Here is a 21,492-nt window from a genome sequence, read left to right as displayed (position 1 = left end):
TTGTCTTTGTTTAAGATCATGTCTATTACATTTAATCTTCATATAAGGTGTATGTGACTTATTTTTTTGTATAACTGATTTGAGTAGATGGTGTATATCATTATGATTTGGGTGTTAGGGGTTACTTTCAAAGCTGAGTGTGTAGAAGGCAGCACTGTCATCTGTTCCTCTGCCTGGAACACCGAAACACACAGTATACGCCTCCCTTTTGCTTATCTTAAACTAGCATTAAGGCAGAGCACAATTTTATTACAAAAAAGACTCATACATACTCTTTAATAACTGGTGAGAAGTATGTGATGGTTGAAAGCTTGTTCTGCCATGTGGCATATCAGCTTTCTAAACCAATTTGTAAAAATAAATCTGTGGTAAAGATTCGTTATACTACCGTGCCAGTGTTTCATTACCTACCTTATGAAACATCACTAGCTCTTCATATATCTTTTCTACAGATGTTCAACCATCATGGAAACACTTTCAAAATCCAATTCAAGGACTATTTATTGTTGAAAATAAGGGATAATATTCACGAAAGCGTAGCCTCCTCTGGCGGCGGCCGTGGTGACGGTGCTGCCGCTGCAGCCGCAAAATAGCTTGCAAAGGGTTTAGGGTGGGGGATCATATTGAAACTACTCCAACCGAACTTTATGACCTGCTAAAGGTCATATGTATATGCAACTTATTTCTGCGAGGAGGTATTTCTTGAACCGCCGCCGTGGCCGATGCCCGAGGAGGCTACGCTTTCATGAATGTTATCCCCTATTTTCAACAACAAATAGTCCTTGAATTGGATTTTGAAAGCGTTTCCATGATTGTTGAACGTTTGTTGAAAAGATATATGAAGAGCTAGTGATGTTTCATAAGGTAGGTAATGAAATACTGGCACAGTACTAAAAAGAATCTTAACCAAATCTGTTAATAAAAATGCGTACATCAAGGGTCCACAGGAAGAATGGCTAGTTTTTGAGTAGTAGTGACACTAAAAGTGCATGACAGTAAAATAAGACATCCACCATGTCGAAACTTGCAAATTGAAGCCATCATAGAAAAGACGCAGGCAAATCCATCTTCTTGCCATCCTTTCAGCAAGCTTATGCAATGATGACCGAAATCAGGCTTCATATGATATATAAGCTATACTAATATATTAAATAAGCACATGTTTCCACTGCGTCAGCATCTTTATTGACAAAAATGAAATTATAATAAACATTGGTATTAATTTGATAAAGGTCACTCAAAGTTCCAATTTGCTAAACTTTACCTTGGTAACTTAACGGTATTTTATGTTATCTGATGTTCATGATATCCAATAGAAATTTAGGCCAAAGAAATTACTATGACAGTTCTGGGGGGAGGTGGGGGCTGAGTGGTCAGCATGCGGGTAAGGTGTCTTGCATGTGTGAATTATCTTTTCTTGTCTAATATCTGCACAAAGGAGGATGACAAAAATTATTCAGGTGGTAAGAAACTTCCCTATGAGGATGGACAAACATTTAAATCTGCATTTCCAAAAAAAATGAAGGTTGCAAGGAGACTTAATTGAAGTTTATAAAGGGATGAAGGGCTTTATTTAGGGGGATGTTCAATGGGTTTTGGTGGTAAAAGATGAAGGCAAGAATTGGTTTGCTAGTAGAGTCTTGGATGAATGAAACAGGCTTAGCAGTCATATTGTGGGTGCCAATATGAAAGATACATTCAAGAAGAGGTTAGATAAGTTCATGGATAGTGAGGTTAAGGGGGATTAGGTTTACAGGAGCTGCCCTGTATATGCCTACTGGCCTCTTGAAGACTTCTATGTTCTTAATTTCAATGTTTTATCCTTTTTGTAAAACTATTATTCCTCCTTTTTCTCAATTTATAATGTTATTTTTTCTTGGTTAGGCAGGTATGGCACTTTTTATTTTTTTCTCTCTCCCCTAAAAGATTTCCATCTCTTAACTACTTCCCATTTCATTCTTACTTATCCAGGTTTTGCAACTTTAGTCTTTACATTTTGTCAAGTCTTTGTGTGGCTACTTCAGGCTAGCTGTGTTTCCACTGACATCTCTTACATGTTTAGAAGGTGTTCCTCCTTACTGTCTTTCCTCTCGCAGTTTCCACACAGACCTTGTGCTTTCATGTTTCCGCTAAATCCACAGGTTTGGCTTTCCTTTTTCTGTGCTCCTTGTGTTCTGTATTACTTGCTCTTTGTCAGAGGGGCTACATGATGTGCTAAGTTCTTGTTTTCATCTTTCATTTCCACTATGATTTATTTGTTGGCTTCATAGACAATTGTTATATTTAATAAAATATTTCATCATACAGTACATTCATCAGTTCAGTGTTTTAACTCCTGTATAGTCATAAATGGATGGCCAGGGCATTTTTAAAGGGGGGTGACATAAATGTGCTTGTATTATATATGCGCGTGTTCCTTTTATGTATCTTGCATATATTAAAGGCCAACAGTAGCTATAATCACAGCCACCACAAAGGGTGTCCACATAAGCTTGTCATGAAGTTTTAACACCTCTTTTAGCCTGACTGAGCTTGTATCGTATCCAAATCAAACTAAGGAACAAATAATAATTTCAGGTGCACATAGAATAGATAGGCTATAAATGTAAGGGAGACTTCAGTATTATTTTTTGATGATATTAATTTCAACCTGTTTATATTAGGTGGTCATCAGGCAGCATGTGTGGATAGTCTTAGGCCACTCGGTGATGACTGATAATTGTTAGCTTGTAGCGACGGGTGGGACTTGAACTCAGGTCCTCCAGGACAAAGGGTCCACACACCGAGCGCTCAGCCACTATCTCCCAAAATTGAAGGGTGGTGACTCAAAAAATTAGTCTTTTAATTTGGGAGTTTGCTGTTAACTCTGCCCATGTATTGTCCCCAAAATATGGTTCAGTTTTGTTTATTTTAGTTAAAGTTTTTATATATTAATCTAAGAGGATAGGGTAGGCTGACAGAGGCAGTCACAGGAACGATGGTACATTGCATTTATATCAGTCAGGATATCTTGGGTAATGTGCTGGGATAAGCAATTGTTCTAGCAGCCATAGGACGTTGCAAATACATTCCAATCATTATATATATATATATATATATATATATATATATATATATATATATATATATATATATATATATATATATATATATATATATATATATATATATATATATATATATATATATATATATATATATATATATATTTATTTTTTTTTTTTTTTTTTTTTTAATACTGTTTAGTAATTTAAAGATACTACATGGATATCTATTGAATTTAATTTGAGACAACATTCTATCAAAATAGTTATCAGACAGCTTTTGTTGACCAAGGGTTCTTGTCGAATTGCAAGACTTTAAATACGCTTGTAGCTCATGTAATGCATCTTTTGGTACCATCATTGAGGTAATTTTGTCATTTTGATGGCATGGATCACTGAACAAATCAATTAATTCTAACTGTGCATATACTCCGCTGTGTATGTATCTAGTGAGTATTGTAACATAACTTTCTCTGTGTTCTGTAGTTTTTGGAGCTGTACAGTTCCAATTATACCCAGATTATATAAATATTCTAGTAAAAGGATCACCTGCTAGTTTGTTACTTTGTATGAAGGTTTACATTTCACTGGACAGATCAAAGCCACTATCAATTTCTTCATCGCTATCCATGTTTTGAAATGACACTAAGTTTGGCAACAGCTTTGACAATCTTGTTTTTTGGGGGGGTAAAAAGTCATCCTGGACCAGAACATCGTGGTCCTCTTCTTTACTATTTTAATATTTTTGTTTACCATTGAGTTATTCCATGACTGCCTTTTAGTACTCCTACACATTTCCAGTACCTTGGAAATTTTTGCATTAAATTTTCAATTCTCACTGCTGGCTCCACTCATTAATTCTGTCAAAATCTTGCAGTCTTTTACAGTCCTGTTCAGCTCTTATATCCTTCCTGATCTTTGCATCATTTGCAAACAAGCTTGCATAACTTCATTCCTTCTACCATGTTGTTGACATAAAAAGAAACATTAATGGGTGGCAGAGTTAAGTCCTGTGGAACTTAACTTGTTACTTACTTTCATCTTGATATGCTGTTCTTTATCACTGTCCTTATCTGCCTGTCTCTCAGGATGTCTTTTATACACTTAAGAAGGTTCCTCTATGGTCCTCCTATTTGCTCAACATACACATTAGTTGCTTGAGTGTGTCTTTCACCCACAATTTTAGAGCTGCTTGGTAAATAAGTACTCATCAACTTGTTCACTAAGCTGCTGAGCAAATGCAAATCAGTTTCACTCATCAAGAACTGCTTGGAAAATAGCCTCACCTTGAATGGGGTATATTCAGAGTTGCCAGCCAGCAGGTGTCACCACCGACTACGTCTTTGCACTCAAGAAGCTAGAACCATTCTTTCACTTATCATAAATTACCTGTGTTTCTCAGGGACTTGTAACAATTACACTTCAATACAATAAGTGTTACTATTGTTAATAAAAATGTTGTTGATCATTCTTGTTGTTTTATATATTGGTAAATGAGAGAAAATAAATGACTATTGGAAACTTATTAAAAAAAATTCTTGCATGAAACCCTTGCACAATCAAGCAGAATTGGAGTTTTAAAAAAATTATATTTATATTAGAATATTTACTGAGTATTAGGGTGTACCATTCTCTGATGAAATTTATCAAGAAACATTTTAGGGCATCAAGCAACTCAACAGTTAGTCATGACACAAGGACGACCGGGTGTATTTGTCGTCGTGAGGTACCTGGCTTCCACTTCCAGCATGTTATACTCCGCCCTCAACTGACTGGTGCTCGTTGTGTGGGGTGGACCAAGACCTTGGGTGGACGCCTGCTGCTATAGTCCATTTCATTCCGTCTGTCCACTCTTGAACATCGATGTGGTACCTGCGCATTGTTAGTTTGTGATTGTGTGAAGATTAGCTTTATATCTTGATATATATATTTGAATGTTTGTGTATACATAAAACCCTCAAGCCCTCTTATATGATCCGCAAACATGCCAATTTGCATTGATAATCTACCATACAAGCACACGAAAAAACAGCTTGTATATCAAACAGTATAGTCTGATCATACTCGAACAACTTATAGCCTTTCAGATACCCATATTTCATCTCATTCAGGTACATAAAGTGATATCTGGGTCTGCAAGTGTCTATACACAAGGAATTTTGATGTGTTGCATGTAAATAACATGGGTAGCCTAATATGCGAAATAGCCTAGCATGGCATTCATCAGTTATTATTTACTATTTCATGTTATTTTGATTATTAATCGTTATTTACATGCATTAAATTATTAAGACACCCATATTTACACTTGCAGAGCCAGGTGTCTTTTTATATACCTGAAATGAGCTATCAATGAATTTGAAGAAAAAAAACAGTGTTCGTGCATGTTGTGACTGTGTTGTTTAATACAAGCTTGTCTTTTCGTGTGCTTGTGTGTTAGATTATCGATGCAAATGACTGACTTGTTTTTTGTATACATAAACATTCAAATATATGATTGGAAAATAAGTTTGAATGTCTATGACAACAGTTGATTTTCATGTATTCAGGAACTAGAAATGCGCAGGTGCCACATCCATAAAAATTCCCGCTTTGTTGGTGGACAGATGGAATGAAACAGACTATATTAGGAGGGTGGGCAAGTCAAAGGTGATGACCTTTAAGGCCAAGAGTTGAGGGTGGAGAGTAACACTATCAAACAATGGTTGCTAATTTCTTTTGAGTTACTTGACGCCCTAATGTTTTTGATAAGTTTTGTTGAAGATGAGACTAATACTGTAATACAGTCATCCCTCGAATATTACGGTTTCCAATAGTACGGTTTCGGTTTTATATGGATTGTCATAGAAGAATTTTTTTAGGATTTTTAAATTTCCCGCTCGTCACCAAGTAGCCATGGCGTGAGTGGCAACACTGTTCTACCAAAACACCTGCTGAAAGTACCCCAAAGCATTTGAGAAAGGTGTTCACCTTGCAGAAGAATTCAGATTTAGGAGAAGTTACGTTTTGGGATGAGTTACGTTGCGGTAGGGAGAGCATACCATGTGAATGAGAGCAGTGTTTGCTGTATCTATCATAGTGTAAAAGAAATTCTTGCCGCAGTAACTGCCAGTGCTTCAAGCATACTGCAAGAGTGGAGATAAGGGCCCTCCTTCTCTGTTTATTCATAAATTAACCTATTATAAATAAATAAATAGGCATTTTCTTACCTTAAATAAGAAATTGGCACTCCTATGGAATCTGGGTCCCACCTGGCTTATCTTCTACTCGCCGACCAAAGTTGCCAGCTATGCATGTTCTGCTGTAGTGTTACCACGCTGGGCAAGCGAGCCATCCTGGCAGCACTCCCTTCCACATTGTCAGCAAGTGAGCCATGTCATACATTCACACTCTCTCTTACTCTCTACCAGTTTCTATTACTCTCTAAATCATACTTGAAATGAGATATGAAACGATAATTGTGGAGATTAACTCCATGCCTCCAAAATATAACATTACGCCTCCATATTATATAGTTAAGGGATGTATATTTAAACTACTCCAACTGAACTATAACCTGACCTCTAACGGGGATCTGTGCCCCCCTCGACCCCCCCAGCGTGGTAACACTGCACTGTGACTGCAGCAGAAAATGCATAACTGGCAACTTGGGCCCGAAGGTAACAGCTGAGTCAGGCGGGACTCAGATTCCGTAGGAGTGCCCATGAGTGTTTCTAAGGGGGGCACTAGTTTAATATAGATTTTCGAATAGTAAGGGGATCCTGGGTCCCTAACCCCCGTACTATTTGAGGGATGACTGTTCACCCAAAGCAGGCACCCAGCAAATATTGTAATATAGACAGATTTTTTTTTAAAAGTCCAATTCTGTTTAATTTTTTATTGTGCAGGCATTTCATGCAAGAAAGATTTTTAATGAGAAGCTTCCCAAGGTCATTTATTTTCTCTGATTTACCAATAAATAGAACAACATGAATGATCAACTACATTTTTATCAACAATAGTATCTTGTATTGGAGTGTAATTGTTGCAAGTCCCAGAGAAACACGGGTAATTTACGACAAAGAAAGAATAGTTCAAGCTTAATGGACCCAAAGACATAGCCAGTGGTAACACCTGGTAAGAATAAATATAGCCCATTGTATTCATATGGTGGCATACAGTATGCTAGAATACTGTATTAGTATGATTAACATAGGTTTTAGTAGTCAGTACTGATAGTAGTACCTAGAAATGATATTTCTAGTTATAAAGAAGTATAGAGTAAAATTATGCAGTTTTATGTGAGCTGTTTTTGCACATCTTCCGGTATCCTAGAACTAGGTACCCGCAGATAAGGCGAGCCGACTGTTTGTACAATGGTCATGTTCATCCTTGTGCGGAGTACTTGTGCTGTACACATCCGTATCCTTCTTTAACTGCTGCTTTTCTGCCATTCAGATCATTGCAGTGTTCTTTCCTTTGTTACCCTTTAGTGCTATTTTCATGCTTAATGCTCTTCTGAGCTTACTAACTGCATGCCTCCCCCCCCTTCCCGCAGCCCTGCTGCACAAGACTTTCTACTCAAGCGCATCCCTGTGCTGTTCATCTCACTATTGCAAGAATTAACCAGTATCTTCACCTCATCCCTTTCACTGGTAAGCTCTGGAACAGCTTCCATCCACTCTTTCACCCTCCTACAACTTGAACATATGCAAAAGCTGCATATCAAAACCTGGAAATAAATTGACCTTTGTCAAGTTACAAAAAAAAAAAAAAAAAAAAAAAAAAATAGAGCTGTATGATGGTCCCTAGCCACCCTCCAAATAATAGTGGTTTGTGAGTAAATGAATATGGTAGGAGGGCTTTGTAAGATTTTTCTAAATTTTGAAGTTTAGCTAAATGCATGTTAGTACAGATGCATCGTGATGAGATCACTGCCAGTGTTAATTAAAGGTCAGCAACATGGTTGAAAGTTTTAGGAATGTTGTACGCCATAGGATGTGCTAATATTGACATTGGTATCAGTATTGACAAAGTATCAGAGTGCTGGTATTGTTATCAGTTCAGTAATGAGTGTATATATCTACATTCACATAAATATTGGTATTGATATAGCCCTAATTCTGAATTGCAGCTGATATTGAATGGAACTGTCACTAGTAGCATGTCCAACTGCAGATAGCTTGTTGCTGTTGAATGGAAGGGTTGAGTTGCAAAAAGTAGTGAGCTTGGTTAAAGCTGCAAGAAAAGGAATCTCAGAGTGAATGTTGACTGGAGCAAAATAATTGTATTTTACGGAAGAAGGGCAGAAGTAGTTGATATTGAAACACCTCATACACTGTCTAGGCTGAATAGAACAAGATGAGGTTATTTGGGTTGAGGAGAAGATGGGGAAGAGAGGAATCTATGTTAGTGGAAATTTGGGAATAGAGAGCAAACAGTCCATTAGATTAACTGTGAACTTTTAGAAGTAAAACTGTAACCATAAAAGTAAGAATTGTCCAACTTTATCATATAAGTGACATGCATCAAGATGATTATGGAATAAAGAACAGCTGGAAAATGAAAAGATGCAGTCGAAATGAGCTGTTGGAGAACAGCGTCTGGATTGATGAGTGAGTCATGATATATTGAGGTGTCAATCCACAACTTACAAAGATAATTTGTTCTTGAGCTTTTTTTTTTTAATGTTTATATACTGGAGGCAACCTTTGCTGCAAGATTGATGGCTATACCATCTGTCTTGATTGGTGATGCAATTACATTATCACTGTGGTACATAGGGGTTGTGGAATTACATGGTCATTTGGTTGCGGTGGTAGTGTGACCACAAGTTCACTGTGCCACACAGAAGAGAGCATTCCTTACCCATGCTATATTTAGTCTCTGCCATAGTTGGACAGGTCCATTTTTTCTTGTAATTTGCTAGCTGCAAAGTATTTGGATTCAGTCTATCTTGTAATTCTGTCACAGCAGTAATGGCAACTAAGCATAGTGAAGGTGAGTACCAGAGCCAGGGCAAAAATCAGAGGGACTGACTTACATTGAAATTGAACCTGGACATTCTAAAGCATGATCATGAAGAACAGAGTGACTTGTAACTCTGGCTGTGATCAAGAAGAATGCCATCTTGGAAGCTGGAGAGAATGCTGCTCATATTTTATATTTTGAGGGTGGGGTGGGGGAGGTGGTGAAGAACATATCCCCACTCAACTCATACAGTCATACCTCAGTTTACGAGTTTAATTCGTTCCGGAATTTTGCTCACAAATCAAAACACTCGTAAACCAAAACAAATTTCCCCATTGAAATTAGTGGGAATCCCATTAATGAGTCCCATATCCCAAGAAATATTAACAAAAATCATTTTACATGTTATTTTGTTCAGAATGAAAGTAATTTTACAAACAACTAGCAATGATAATTAATATTTATATAATATAGTATAATAATATAGCATAATATGTAAATAATATAGTGCTGAAAACAAAAAGATGGCACACAACATCTACGCGGACGTGAGCACTCAGTGCTACCTCTGCGAGTGTGCAAAGCGGACTAAGGTGGTGTCACACTGGGCGTTTTCCTCCAACCGTTGGAGCAAGGAGCAACCACGGTTGCCTGTACGGCCAACCGGGAGCGAGTTGTTGGTTTGGGTCAACACTTCTGTCCTCGCGTCTTTGAAGCCATGATTGTACCCACAATGGCTTCTTCCCTCCAAGTAACTGTAGCAACAAATCCATAATTTGAGTGACAGCAGCACAAGCCACAACAGCCCTTACTTTTGCAAATGGCACCATGAAGAGAGGACAGAGAGGAGGAGGACCTGAGAAGTGATACCAAGCATTACAGGTCGAAAGAAGAAGAAGATGTGAATGCAGGGCGACTGGTTTGTTTACGTTATGAATATGGGCAACCGATCTTAGTCGTGTGTGACGCACATCATCTGGCAATCAAGAATTACCTACCCCCCTTTCTTGAGACTTCTTTCCATCTCCTTCCCGTGATCTGCCAGAGAGCTCTTTCTTGTCCGTATGACTAGATGAACCAACACAATTTCTCATTTTGTCACTCATCAAGGACAACACGCGTTGATTTAGTCACAATTACGAAATCTACAGTTCATTAGGAACATTCCCCTAGCTACTTACCATCACTGCATGCGACAAAATTATTCACTTCATAATATTGACCAATGGCATTGTTTCACTTTCTTGTTTCTAATGATGATGATGATGTTTTCATACCAGAAAGTTCTTACTTATCCTACAATGATGCTTTAAAATGATCTGTGGTACAGCAGAAACACAACAGTAACCTTGTGAACTCTATATCCACCCCAACCTGGCAGGGTTACCCATAGGGAGTTCAGGAAATGGTCATCGTCATAGGCCTGAGGAGGTGCGGCATGGTGTGTTTACCTGTGTCACCAGCCCCGCCTCGACTTGCGACACCCCCCCAATTCTTGTCAAGAATTGGGGGGACTTTTTGAAAATCTGACGCACCAGAACAAGAAACGCAAGGATTTCGCAAGATATGGGTAATTCTTACTTACGTTGGGGTAATTCTTGATCGCCAGATAACAGCTTAAAGTTGTAGTTGCCTGTTGCGCCTATTGCCAACACAGTTGGAGGAAAAAGGCCAAGTTTGATACCAGCTTGAGACCCTATTCCCATTGTTTTCCGCTCTGAGTGCTCTTGTCTTGCTGCGAACAACAGGAACCCATGCTCATGTCTGAGACTAGCACAAACAGGATGCTCGTAAACCAAGGCATTTTTAGTGGTTTTTTGCTCGTAAATCAAAACACTTGTAAACTAAGGCACTCGTCAACCGAGGTTTGACTATTTTAAAACTATTGGCATGCAATTCCTTTTCTGTTAATTTTTGAGGAACTTAATGTGATTGTATAGTGAGGGATGCCAGTATAAACTTCTCTTCCTTATTTTTTATCATTCATGTTATACTGCAATAGTAATTGGTACATCTTTCACTACCCTTAAATTTCTGTACAATCAATATTTTGTTAGTGAACTCACCCAGTGTAAACAAACTATAACCTGTGCATTCATCATTACTATCATAGCAGGTTGTCAAGCTTCATGTGTTAACCATTTGTTTTCAAAACATCCAGGTGGTGCACTTCTTGCCAATACTCAGCAACATTATCTATTTACCATAATTTGAAAATTTAAAACATATTCTCAAGTCTACCGAATGAGGTTGAAGGAGATATAGAGGAAACAAATGAAAAATTAACTAAAATTGTAATGGAAGTAGCACTAGAACTAGAAGGAAAGACACAAATGAACAGTGGTAGTACACTAATATGGCAAACAAAATATCTCGGAGACATGCAAATATATGAAAATTAGAACTATAAGTAATTAGACAGTTGGCAAAACTGAGAAAACTTATCAGTAACAGGAAAGTCAGTGATAGCTTTGAATTTAACATGGACAAGATCAAAGAAAGTAAAGAATAGTAAGAGCATGATAACCAAGAAAAGACTGGGCATTGGCAGATGTCAGTTATTATCTCTAATAGATGCAGATGGCAAGGCCACAAGTAATATGGAGGAGGTAGTTCAGATTGTGAATCTACACGTACTGTCCCATCTCCATATCTGCGTACTATAATCCAACTTGGCCTTAAATTCATGAAGTGTCTTTTCAAGGACCTCATATATTTCCAGGCTGTTCCAGGCCTCTACCACTCTTTGTGGAAAGCTATTCTACTTTATGTCTCTTCTACAGGCTTCTTTTTTCATTTTCTTTCTATTACCTCTTGATTCCCTTGTATCCCACATTATTAGACCTTTTTTGTCTACTTTTTCCGTCCCACTCATCACCCTATATACCACAATCAGATCTCTCTCCCTCCTCTGTTCCATTGTCGGTAGGTTCAACTACTTCTATCTCTCTTCATATGTTAAATCTCTTAGTCTTGGAACCAGCTTTGTTGCTGCCCTCCGAATCCTTTCTACTTTCCTTATATTATACTTTGTACTCGGCAACCATACTATTGCTGCGTATTCCAACCTTGGACATATCATGGTTATGATCAGTTTCTTCATCATTTCCTCATCCAGATATTGAACAGCAATGTTTATGTTTCTCACCAGGTTGCATGTCTCACCTACAATTCTGTTTATGTGTTTCTCTGGCAACAAATTATCTTATACAGTAACTCCCAGGTCCTTTTCCATTGATGTTTTCTTAATGCTCTTATTTCCCAATGTATAATTACCTAAAATTCTCTTTTTGCTTTCTCCAGATTCCATCACACCGCACTTTCTAATATTAAATTCCATTTCCCATCTACGACACCATACCCATGTCTTGTCTAGGTCCTGTTGCAGTGCAGTCCTCTTCACTTCCAATCATCATCAGCAAACAAGCTCATATAGGTAGCCTAGCTGTTCACTCCCTCTGCCATTTCGTTGATGTAGATGGCAGACATGACCAGAGCCAGCACCGACCCCTGTGGGACTCCACTGATTACTTTCCTCCACGAGGACCTCACACTCCTGATCACCGTCCTCATTTCCCTATTTTCCAAAAAGTCGTTCATCTGCCTCAAAAGTCCTCCTCCCAGTCCTCCAATGTGTGTGAGTGTGCCTAAAATACAAGTAGTTAAACAGTTATTTTATAATAAATAAAAAAAAAGTAAAAGAAATTGTGATAAATAAAATACATACTAACTCATTCTTCCCTCTCATTTTCCCTCTCAACTCCTTACACCCTCTCCTCATTCCTCCCATACCCCCCTCACTTTACATCTTGTCTCCTCTCTCATCACCTTTTTTACCAATTCTTGTTTAGCTTTGTCCCACTTCCCCTTTTTTATTTTTTTTTTTTTTTTTTTTTTTTTTGCCTTAGTCATTAAGATGCATGCAAGAAATCAGATGAAAGATATTTTTTTCTTTAAATCAGTATGGAGTTGCTTTGACAAGTTGTAATTTTCCTTTATGTCTTGATAACTGTCCCTTCAAAAATTGGAATATCTCTGTCAAATCATACTTTTCTGAGTTCTGTATGCCAAAGGCTTTCAAAAGTTGTATCATGGATAAATTAGAAAATAGGTAAGTTGAATGACCTCTAAGCCCCTGAGGCCTAAGGTGTCCGGCTTATCAAAAGTTTACTGTATGTGCTCACACATTGTCATCAGTTGAGCTTTTTAATTTTTTTGGAAGTATGTTGTTTTGCCTCATTAATGTACCTTGTTATTATATTGAATAATGGAGTAAGCTTCCACTTCATGACCACCTGTACAGTTCTCTTGTTAAATGAAGTCTTTATGACAAAAAAGATACCAGATTGCGCTAGTTTGTCTGAATTCTTATTTCCAGGGGAGAGGGAAATCTATGTTATATTACAACTCACTTTAGAGAGTATTAGACATGTTATTGTAAGAGTGCCATATGTTATTGAAGAAATACTGAAGTAACAAATTAAAAAAATCAACATCATAGTTAGGTTTGTGATATATTTGGTCATCTAAATTTACTGCAACGACTAGAAAATCATTGTACCTTAGTGATAATTGTTTAAAGAAAACATATAGGTTGTGCCAATTGTAGTTGGTATAAATAAAAGGTATCTAGTAAGTTTGGCCAATTGTAAATAATATATATACAGTAAACCAAGTAACTGGCAAGCGCTGGGATTCAGAGATGCTGCTTAAGAGGAAATTCTGAATACTTGGGGTATACTCCAAAAGCTCCCCATGAAATTTCACTGAACCAAACATGTATACTCATTATTATTATTATTATTACACTCAGACATGCATTTTTTGACTACAGGTATATATAGATATACTTATCATGGGCTGTTTGACCCATTAGCCATGCAACATTGTACAATGTAGTCTATAGTCCAACCAAATTGTCGAGTCTGTTTGGGCGGAGGCTCCCGCGGGTCCATTCCTCCCTCTGCTCTACCACACAGTCCCAACACCTATCTCTTCCTCTCATATATAAGGTAAAGGTAACATATGAGAGGAAGAAATAGATGTTGGGACTGTGTGGCAGAGTAAAGGGGAGAAATGGACCCGCGGAAGCCTACGCCGAAACGGACGCGACAATTTGGTTGAACTATAGTAGCGGGTGTAGGATTGCCTTTGTAATGGTAATGGCAATGAAGATATAGCATTTTTCTCAAGATGGCAGCATTAGCCAAATGCCTGGACCTAGACCAAGACTAAGCCCTGCCGAGTCATTGCTTGGGGCAGTGTTGATAAACAAAGGAGAAGGCGCAGTTAATGAGTGTAGTCAGTTTTACTTCTGTTGCAACTGGACACAGGGCCACCCTGTGTACAGTTGACTCGTTAGCCACGCAACTCCCTGCAGGTGGGTTAGTGAGTCCAACGGGACATTGGATCAGCTGAGCGCATGCTGTTTCATAAACAACTCCCTTATAATATTCCCTCAGCTGCTCTTACAGGTGACTTTCACTGGAAATAGCAATCATAGTTGAATGAATATTCGTTGAAAGTAAGAAAATGCAGCAGAGCTTGATCTTGGTCTTGGTTCAGGTGCTTGGTTAATGCTGCCATCTTGCCAAAACTTGTAAGAGTAAAGTTGTGTAATGTTGTGTGGCCAATGGCTCAGCTGAACCTAGGGCAGGCATACTCTGGAGATAGTGGAAGTGCGACGCTGATGTTTCATATCTTACATTGGTCGGATTTATGTAATTTTTCAACGATATTTCTTGGAATTTTTAATCTTAAATTGGCCATATCTTTGCTGGAAATTTGGTGGTTCCAGATAGTCAAAGTTTTACTATTTCTTCTATATAGTATTAAGCATGCCACAAAATTGTCATGTTGATTTATCATAGAAAAGAGTTTAATATTTACTTTTTGTTTTACTTTTTCAGTGCCAAATGGGCCCAAAGATCAGGTAACTTAAATGGTTTGGTTCGAGACAACACTCCACCTCGCCTGTGGTAAAGTATAGGATGCTAATTGATATTTCTATTCTGTTAATGCAGTACAGTACTGTCTCCAAGTTTGCAATAAATAGGTCGACGTTGTGGGTCGCAAACATTGAAATCGCAAACTTTGAACCATTATTCTTATGGGGAAAATTGAACACCGTCGACATCTTGCGCTTGGCCACCCATCTGGGTGGCCAAGTGCATGTCGCACTGGGCCCGAGCAGTCGACGGGCGGCTGATGATGGTGATGGTGAGTGTCAGCGGCATGGCCTTTGCATCCGCGCCGCCTGAACAGTGTTTTTGACGGGGCCCATGTGTGTGTGGCTGTGTTTGTTGTGGGTTTGGGCTTCTCAATTTGCCGATTCTTGTTTTCCACAAGTTGCGTGGGACCCCTTTCTTTTTCTTCCATCTCTTCTTTTTGAAAAGGAAGAGATGGAAGAAAAGAAAGAGGTCCCGCACAACATGTGGAAGGTGGGAATTGGCAGACTGGGGAACCTGGGCCCACGATGGGCACAGCCACACACGCACGGGCCCCGATGAAGGTGCCGTTTGGGTGGCGCCGATGCGGGGGCCGTGCCGCCAACGCTCATCATCACCATCACCATCATCAGCTGCCCGTCAGCTGCTCGGGCCCGGCGCGGTAGGGCTGCTCGCATACATACGCCTGGCTGCCCGGATCCCACTCACCATGCTTCCCACGGCCAATCGAAAGGTCCAGGGGGTGGGTAAGACCGAGAATGGGAATCAAGGACCACAACAAGGTGTGAAAAAACCCGGTTTTAGCAGCCTTTTCCTTTTCTTTTCGGGTCATATCACAATTTCAGTTTTCAATAAAATTGAATTTTTGGGGGTCCCTATCACAAACTTGGTGAATCGCAAACTTGAAACTCGCAATTCTGGAGACAGTACTGTATTCAAAAGTAGCAGTGTAAAATATAAAGAAATAATTGTAATAATAAGGTTAAACATCATGCTCATCATTATCATATTAATACTCCATTTCCTGTAGTCAGGTTGGGGACAAAAAAGTTTATGACTACTACTACTACTAGTCTGTTTCATTTCATCTGTCCACCAACAAAGCGGGAATTTTGATGGATGTAGCACCTGCACATTTCTAGTTCGTGAATATGTGAAAATCAACTGTTCTGGTAGACATGCAAGCTTATTTTTCAATAATATATTTGAATATTTATGTTTGCAAAAAACAATTCAGTCATTTGCATCGATAATCTAACATACAAGCACACGAAAAGACAAGCTTGTATCAAATAACATAGTCACATCATGCTCGAACAATCTATGGTTTTCAAATTCATTAATTGATTGCTCATTTCAGGTAAAAGACATCTGGCTCTGATAGTGCATATAAAGGATATCTTAATAATTTACTGCATGTAAATAATGATTAATAATCAAAATAACATGAAATAGGAAATAATAACTATTGAATGCGATGCTAAGCTATTTAGAATATTATGCTACCCATGCTGTTTACATGCAACATATCAAAATTCCTTGTGTATAGACACTTGCAAAGTCGGATGTCACTTTATGCACCTGAATGAGATGAAATATGAGTATCTGAAAGGCTATAAATTGTTCGAGTATGATTAGGCTATACTGTTTGATATACAAATTGTTCTTTTGTGTTCTTATATGGTAGATTATCAATGCAAATTGGCACGTTTGCAGTTCATATAAAAAGACTTGAGGGTTTTATGTATACACAAACATTCAAATATATCACTGAAAATATAAAGTTGATCTTCACGCAGTCACGAACTAACAATGTGCTTGTGCCACATCTACGTTTGCAAGTGGACAGACAGAACAAAACGGACTATGTATATTACTACTAATACCACCACTACCATTACTACTAATAATAATAATGATAATGATAGTAATAATTATAATTACCAATACTGCTGATACTAATAGCAATAATTATAAGTATAATAATGCAGTAGTGCCCCAAGTTTCTTGCTTATTTAGTATTTAGTTTCACAGAATGGTGCTCAAAAGTTAAATTAATTTTCATAAATCGCTTAGCTTATCTATAGTTGGGAAGTGTATATAAACATTTTTGTGATGCTTAACAGACTTTTTGTAGTTATAATAGATTTCCTGATATTTTGATGCAGTTTAATTTTGGCGCAGAATTACTCGTCATTCCAGAGTTACACAAGTCCCATGACATCATCGATGGCCGCGGCAGCTGCTGCTTCTGACCCGTATATGTCCTCTTATTACATGCCCTCCACCCCTTATCAGGTAAATTATCCAATGTGTTGTCAGAAAACCTTTTTCTTTTAAGATCACTGTGTGGTGTTGCATTTTGCTTGAAACTCAAGATGGGTATAATCATAAGAAAAGACATCTTGATTTTGTTTTACAAAATATCAGTGTTAACAACTTGAAAAGTTGATTGATGAGTTTGAAGCCTATATTCTCAGTTAAAATTCACAACGAAAATAAGACTTGCACACATGTATTTCTCTAGTAATCTAATTGCGGGTGGTTTGAAAGATGAATCTGTCATTCATAGTCTCCAGCACCCCAGTGAAATGCAGAATTCTGAAACTAATTTCAGCAAGTTGCTCGGCACATTTTAGACTTATAATATGAGAGAGAGAGCCAGTTCATGTAAAGGAAACGATGGAAGCTCTGTTTACTACTCATTTATCTAGTTATGTGATTCAGGTCCTCTGCTCTGTCTGGTATCAAACAAACAAATAGATTACTGGAGAGTTTGCAACCGGACCACAACTTGAGGTGCATTTTCAGTGTCATTGTCATATTGAGAAATTTGCCAGCCAGATTTAGGTCAGTACCAAGGCTCTTACTAGATTGGAGAAGGTATTACCCTTACTTGCAGACTGTGGAAGTTTTTTTTATATATTTTTTTGTTACAAATAATCACATCGGCGAATAAAAAAATCCACGAATCAAAAGCTAACACTATATTTTATTTTTAGGCATTTAATAAAAGGTAAATGATGTGTAGCTGATCTCATCGGTGAGGTTGCAGCCTTTAGCAAGGATGGAGTGAATACATGAGTTAGTATTCAATTACGAATATGAATACTTAAAATTTCCTAAGATTATGAATGCAAATACAAATACAATGAAATAATAGGAATTGGAATACAAATTCAAATGCTTAGTGAAGGAATTCATGAATACTTTCATTAAGTATTTGAATTTGTATTCCAATTACTTACAAATTCAATTGCTTTATGAAAGTTTTAAGAATGCATTCATGAATACTTTTCTTTGAAGAATCCCTCCTAGCTACTAACTCAGCATAGCACTGCACACTGAAGGAATGATGACTAAGTAGACATTATTAAAAATAATGTAATCTTGATAGAGAATGTACGTTAAATATCTGTGCACAAGTCAGGTAAAAACAACACACTTTGAATAGTAGCTCTTCAATTTCATCAACTCACTCTCACAAGTTCAGGCAAAGCTGACACAATATATTTTTTGTCCACACTAGGGGCGGTAACAGACTAATTACTGATGGCTATGAGACAGTTTGAGTGAACAGAGGCATAGTGATATACTTCTCTTTGCATGCTAGCTGAAGATAACAACAATCTAATGAATGGTTATTCCTGGTAATAAGTTTTGGATAATTCTTCAGATTATTCAAAGAATACAAATACTTTGCCCAGGTGTTCAAATACAAATGAGAATACATTTACTTATAATCAAAAGAATTTGAGTATGAATACATCCATATACTGTATTCAGTTGTACTTGAATGCAAATACTAAACACAATTTCTCCATCTTTGGTCATAAGGTATGCAGTTGGGGTCACCAGAAAAAAAAAGTTAGGAAAGATGTCCTTTGTGTACTTCAACACATAGTTTTTTACTTCTATTTGTGTCTCCTTTCTTATCTGCCCCTTTTGTGTCTGAGGTCTTTCACCCATATTATCATAACTTGCATAAAGTAATCAAATCCAATTGCTCTTCTTTCAAAGAAAAAAATTACTTATCAGCTTTTTCATGTCAGGTATCTTTGTGATTCAAGTAGTTTTCTTATAAGTTTTGGTGTAGGAACCAAACCACCTATGCATATTCCAGTTTTGATCTATAAGTTAATAACTACCATATTTTTTTAAAAATCACGTTTAATGCTTAATTTATACTCTGTAGTTACAGGCAATCCTTTATGATCACTACAAGATCCTTAACATATGTAGGCTACTTTGTCCATTCCCAATGCATTTAACTTTTTTCTAAATTTTGTTTCAAATTCTAGCTCTATGGTATTTTTTTTTTTCAAATTCACATCTTTCTTGCAGGCATTTGGAGTTGGTGATGGCACTTGGAGCAATGGAGGTGACCATATGCAAACTTTCCTCGGAGGTTATGGTGGACAAATGGGATATGATTCACACAGTGCTATTGATGGCATGTTTGGTAGTGGCAGTTTTGGTGGATTCAACCCTCCCGGCTTTAACTACGGCTTTCATGGGAATGGTGACTACAGCGCATGGGGAGGATCTGATGTACGAGGGGGAAACAAACCTTACGACGATTACTACCAGCGGGATAACCTTTACACTGATGAGCGAGTAAAGGCTCTTGACCAAGGTGTCCAAGGACTCACCACAAATGATCCTAAGACAGGTCAAGACCTCCCCAGAGAGGCTGGGTCGGGAATTGGAAAAAATGGAGCGGCAAATGGTAACACAGGGGTTGAGGTTAAGTCAAATGGGGGAAGCCCGGGGGGAGAGTCATCAGTTGGCCTGGGCCAGACTAAAAAGGGTATGTCCTGGGCCAGTATTGCATCTCAGCCAGCCAAGCCTCAGCCAAAGGGGCGCCGTGATAAAACATCCATGTCTTCAATTGTGCCTGGCCGCCATATGGACATTGGGACGTGGGAGGGTAAGAATGGAAGTGGACCAAAGCCTGTTGCTCCCCCTCCAGTGCCACGCCCAGCCTGGGAAGCTCCAAGAGGGGGGTCGCGTTCCACCACCTCAACATCATACTCCACACCACCACCTCGAACTCCACCCCAGGTGCCTCCTCCCCAGCAGGTGCAGCAGCCAGGGCCACAGCAGCAAGGTGCACAGCAACCAGAGCAGCCCCCCTTGCAAACTTTGCAGGCATCTCCCCAGCAGCACCAACAGCACATCCATCAGCAGCATGTACATCAGCAGCACCTGCACCAGCAACAGCAGCAGCACTCTCAGTTGCAGCAGCAACTACCGTCACCACCACAACAACAACAGCAACATCAGCAGCAGCAACAACAGCAGCAGCAGCAGCAACAGCAGCAGCAGCAGCAGCAACAGCAGCAGCAGCAGCAGCAACAACAACAACAGCATCAGCATCAGCAGAACCCTCCACCCCCACTACTCCAGAGTGGGGTTATACATGCACCCATTGAACTCCCCTCCTCCCCTCAGAGTGGTCCCCCAGTGCCAGTGTCACAGCGACCCCCATTGCCCCATGTCCCAGGCCAGATTCCCTCAGAGCTTCAGCCAGATGACCCAATCCTTGAAGGTCTTCGTATGCGTAATGATTACAACCCAAAGGACTTTGATCTTAATCCTAAAAATTCCCGTTTCTTTGTGATTAAGTCATACTCTGAGGATGACATTCATCGTTCTATTAAATATGAAATTTGGTGCTCAACAGAACATGGTAATAAGCGATTAGATGCTGCATTCCGTGAGCGAGAAGGCAAGGGTCCTGTGTACCTTTTCTTCTCTGTGAATGGATCAGGGCATTTTTGTGGTGTGGCTCAAATGACTTCAATAGTGGACTATAATTCATCATCATCAGTGTGGGCTCAAGATAAGTGGAAAGGACAGTTTCATGTCAAGTGGATTTATGTAAAGGATGTTCCTAATAACCAACTACGCCACATACGACTGGAAAACAATGAAAACAAACCTGTAACAAACTCACGTGACACACAGGAGGTACCTTATGAAAAAGGCAAACAGGTCAGTGCTTTATACCTTGATTTATTTTTCCCTTTAGGGTATTTGTGACAAAAACAAATTAATTTCTACATTCAATACCTACATTAATTTCAGTATAGTTCCCAGTTCGAGTTTTTTTGTTGATTACCAATAGGATTTTGCTCTTGACTTAATGTATAATGAATATTTGCAAAATGGATCATTGCATTGGGAAATGTTATTTACACAAAAATCTCATTAAAGCAGTTACAAGAAATTTATAAATAGCAGGCATTGTTTTGCAACTTTTCCTTTTAATCAGTAGTTTGACACCCTTTTTCTACTAGGAACTTTCCGTGAGGAGTTGACCACAGTTCTTGTTCATTCACTCCCTTTCTTCAATAAAAACACACTCCTCCCAACCAGTGGCATAGCTTGGTATCTATCAAGCGGGGGGGGACAGCTGAGTTCGGGAGGCACTAGGCAAATGGAGCTTAGGGGCATTCTGATGCCACATAGACGGTCACTACGGCATACTCTAAGATCAGGTCAGTGGCGGGTATTAGGTGGGTATTGCCCCCCTCCCCCCCCCCATA

General features: G+C 38.7%; 1 protein-coding gene across 6 annotated transcripts in view; it reads left to right on the top strand.

The window, feature by feature from the left end:
- LOC127001619 (YTH domain-containing family protein 3-like) overlaps nt 1-21,492 on the top strand; it is a 33,832-nt gene that overhangs the window by 1,131 nt on the left and 11,209 nt on the right. For 3 of the 6 annotated variants that reach the window (XM_050866451.1, XM_050866454.1, XM_050866457.1), the window contains exons 2-5: nt 12,472-12,630; nt 14,903-14,925; nt 17,126-17,239; nt 19,286-20,938. In XM_050866451.1, the coding sequence (XP_050722408.1) occupies nt 12,472-12,630; nt 14,903-14,925; nt 17,126-17,239; nt 19,286-20,938 (1,949 nt within the window). The remainder of the gene's footprint in view (nt 1-12,471; nt 12,631-14,902; nt 14,926-17,125; nt 17,240-19,285; nt 20,939-21,492) is intronic. The other 3 variants (XM_050866453.1, XM_050866456.1, XM_050866455.1) reach the window with 3 other exon arrangements.

Source organism: Eriocheir sinensis, chromosome 21 (assembly GCF_024679095.1).
Source record: "Eriocheir sinensis breed Jianghai 21 chromosome 21, ASM2467909v1, whole genome shotgun sequence".
Taxonomy (NCBI): Eukaryota; Metazoa; Arthropoda; class Malacostraca; order Decapoda; family Varunidae; genus Eriocheir; species Eriocheir sinensis.
Note: the sequence above shows the minus strand (reverse complement) of the source record. Positions and strands in the feature narration are given on the sequence as shown.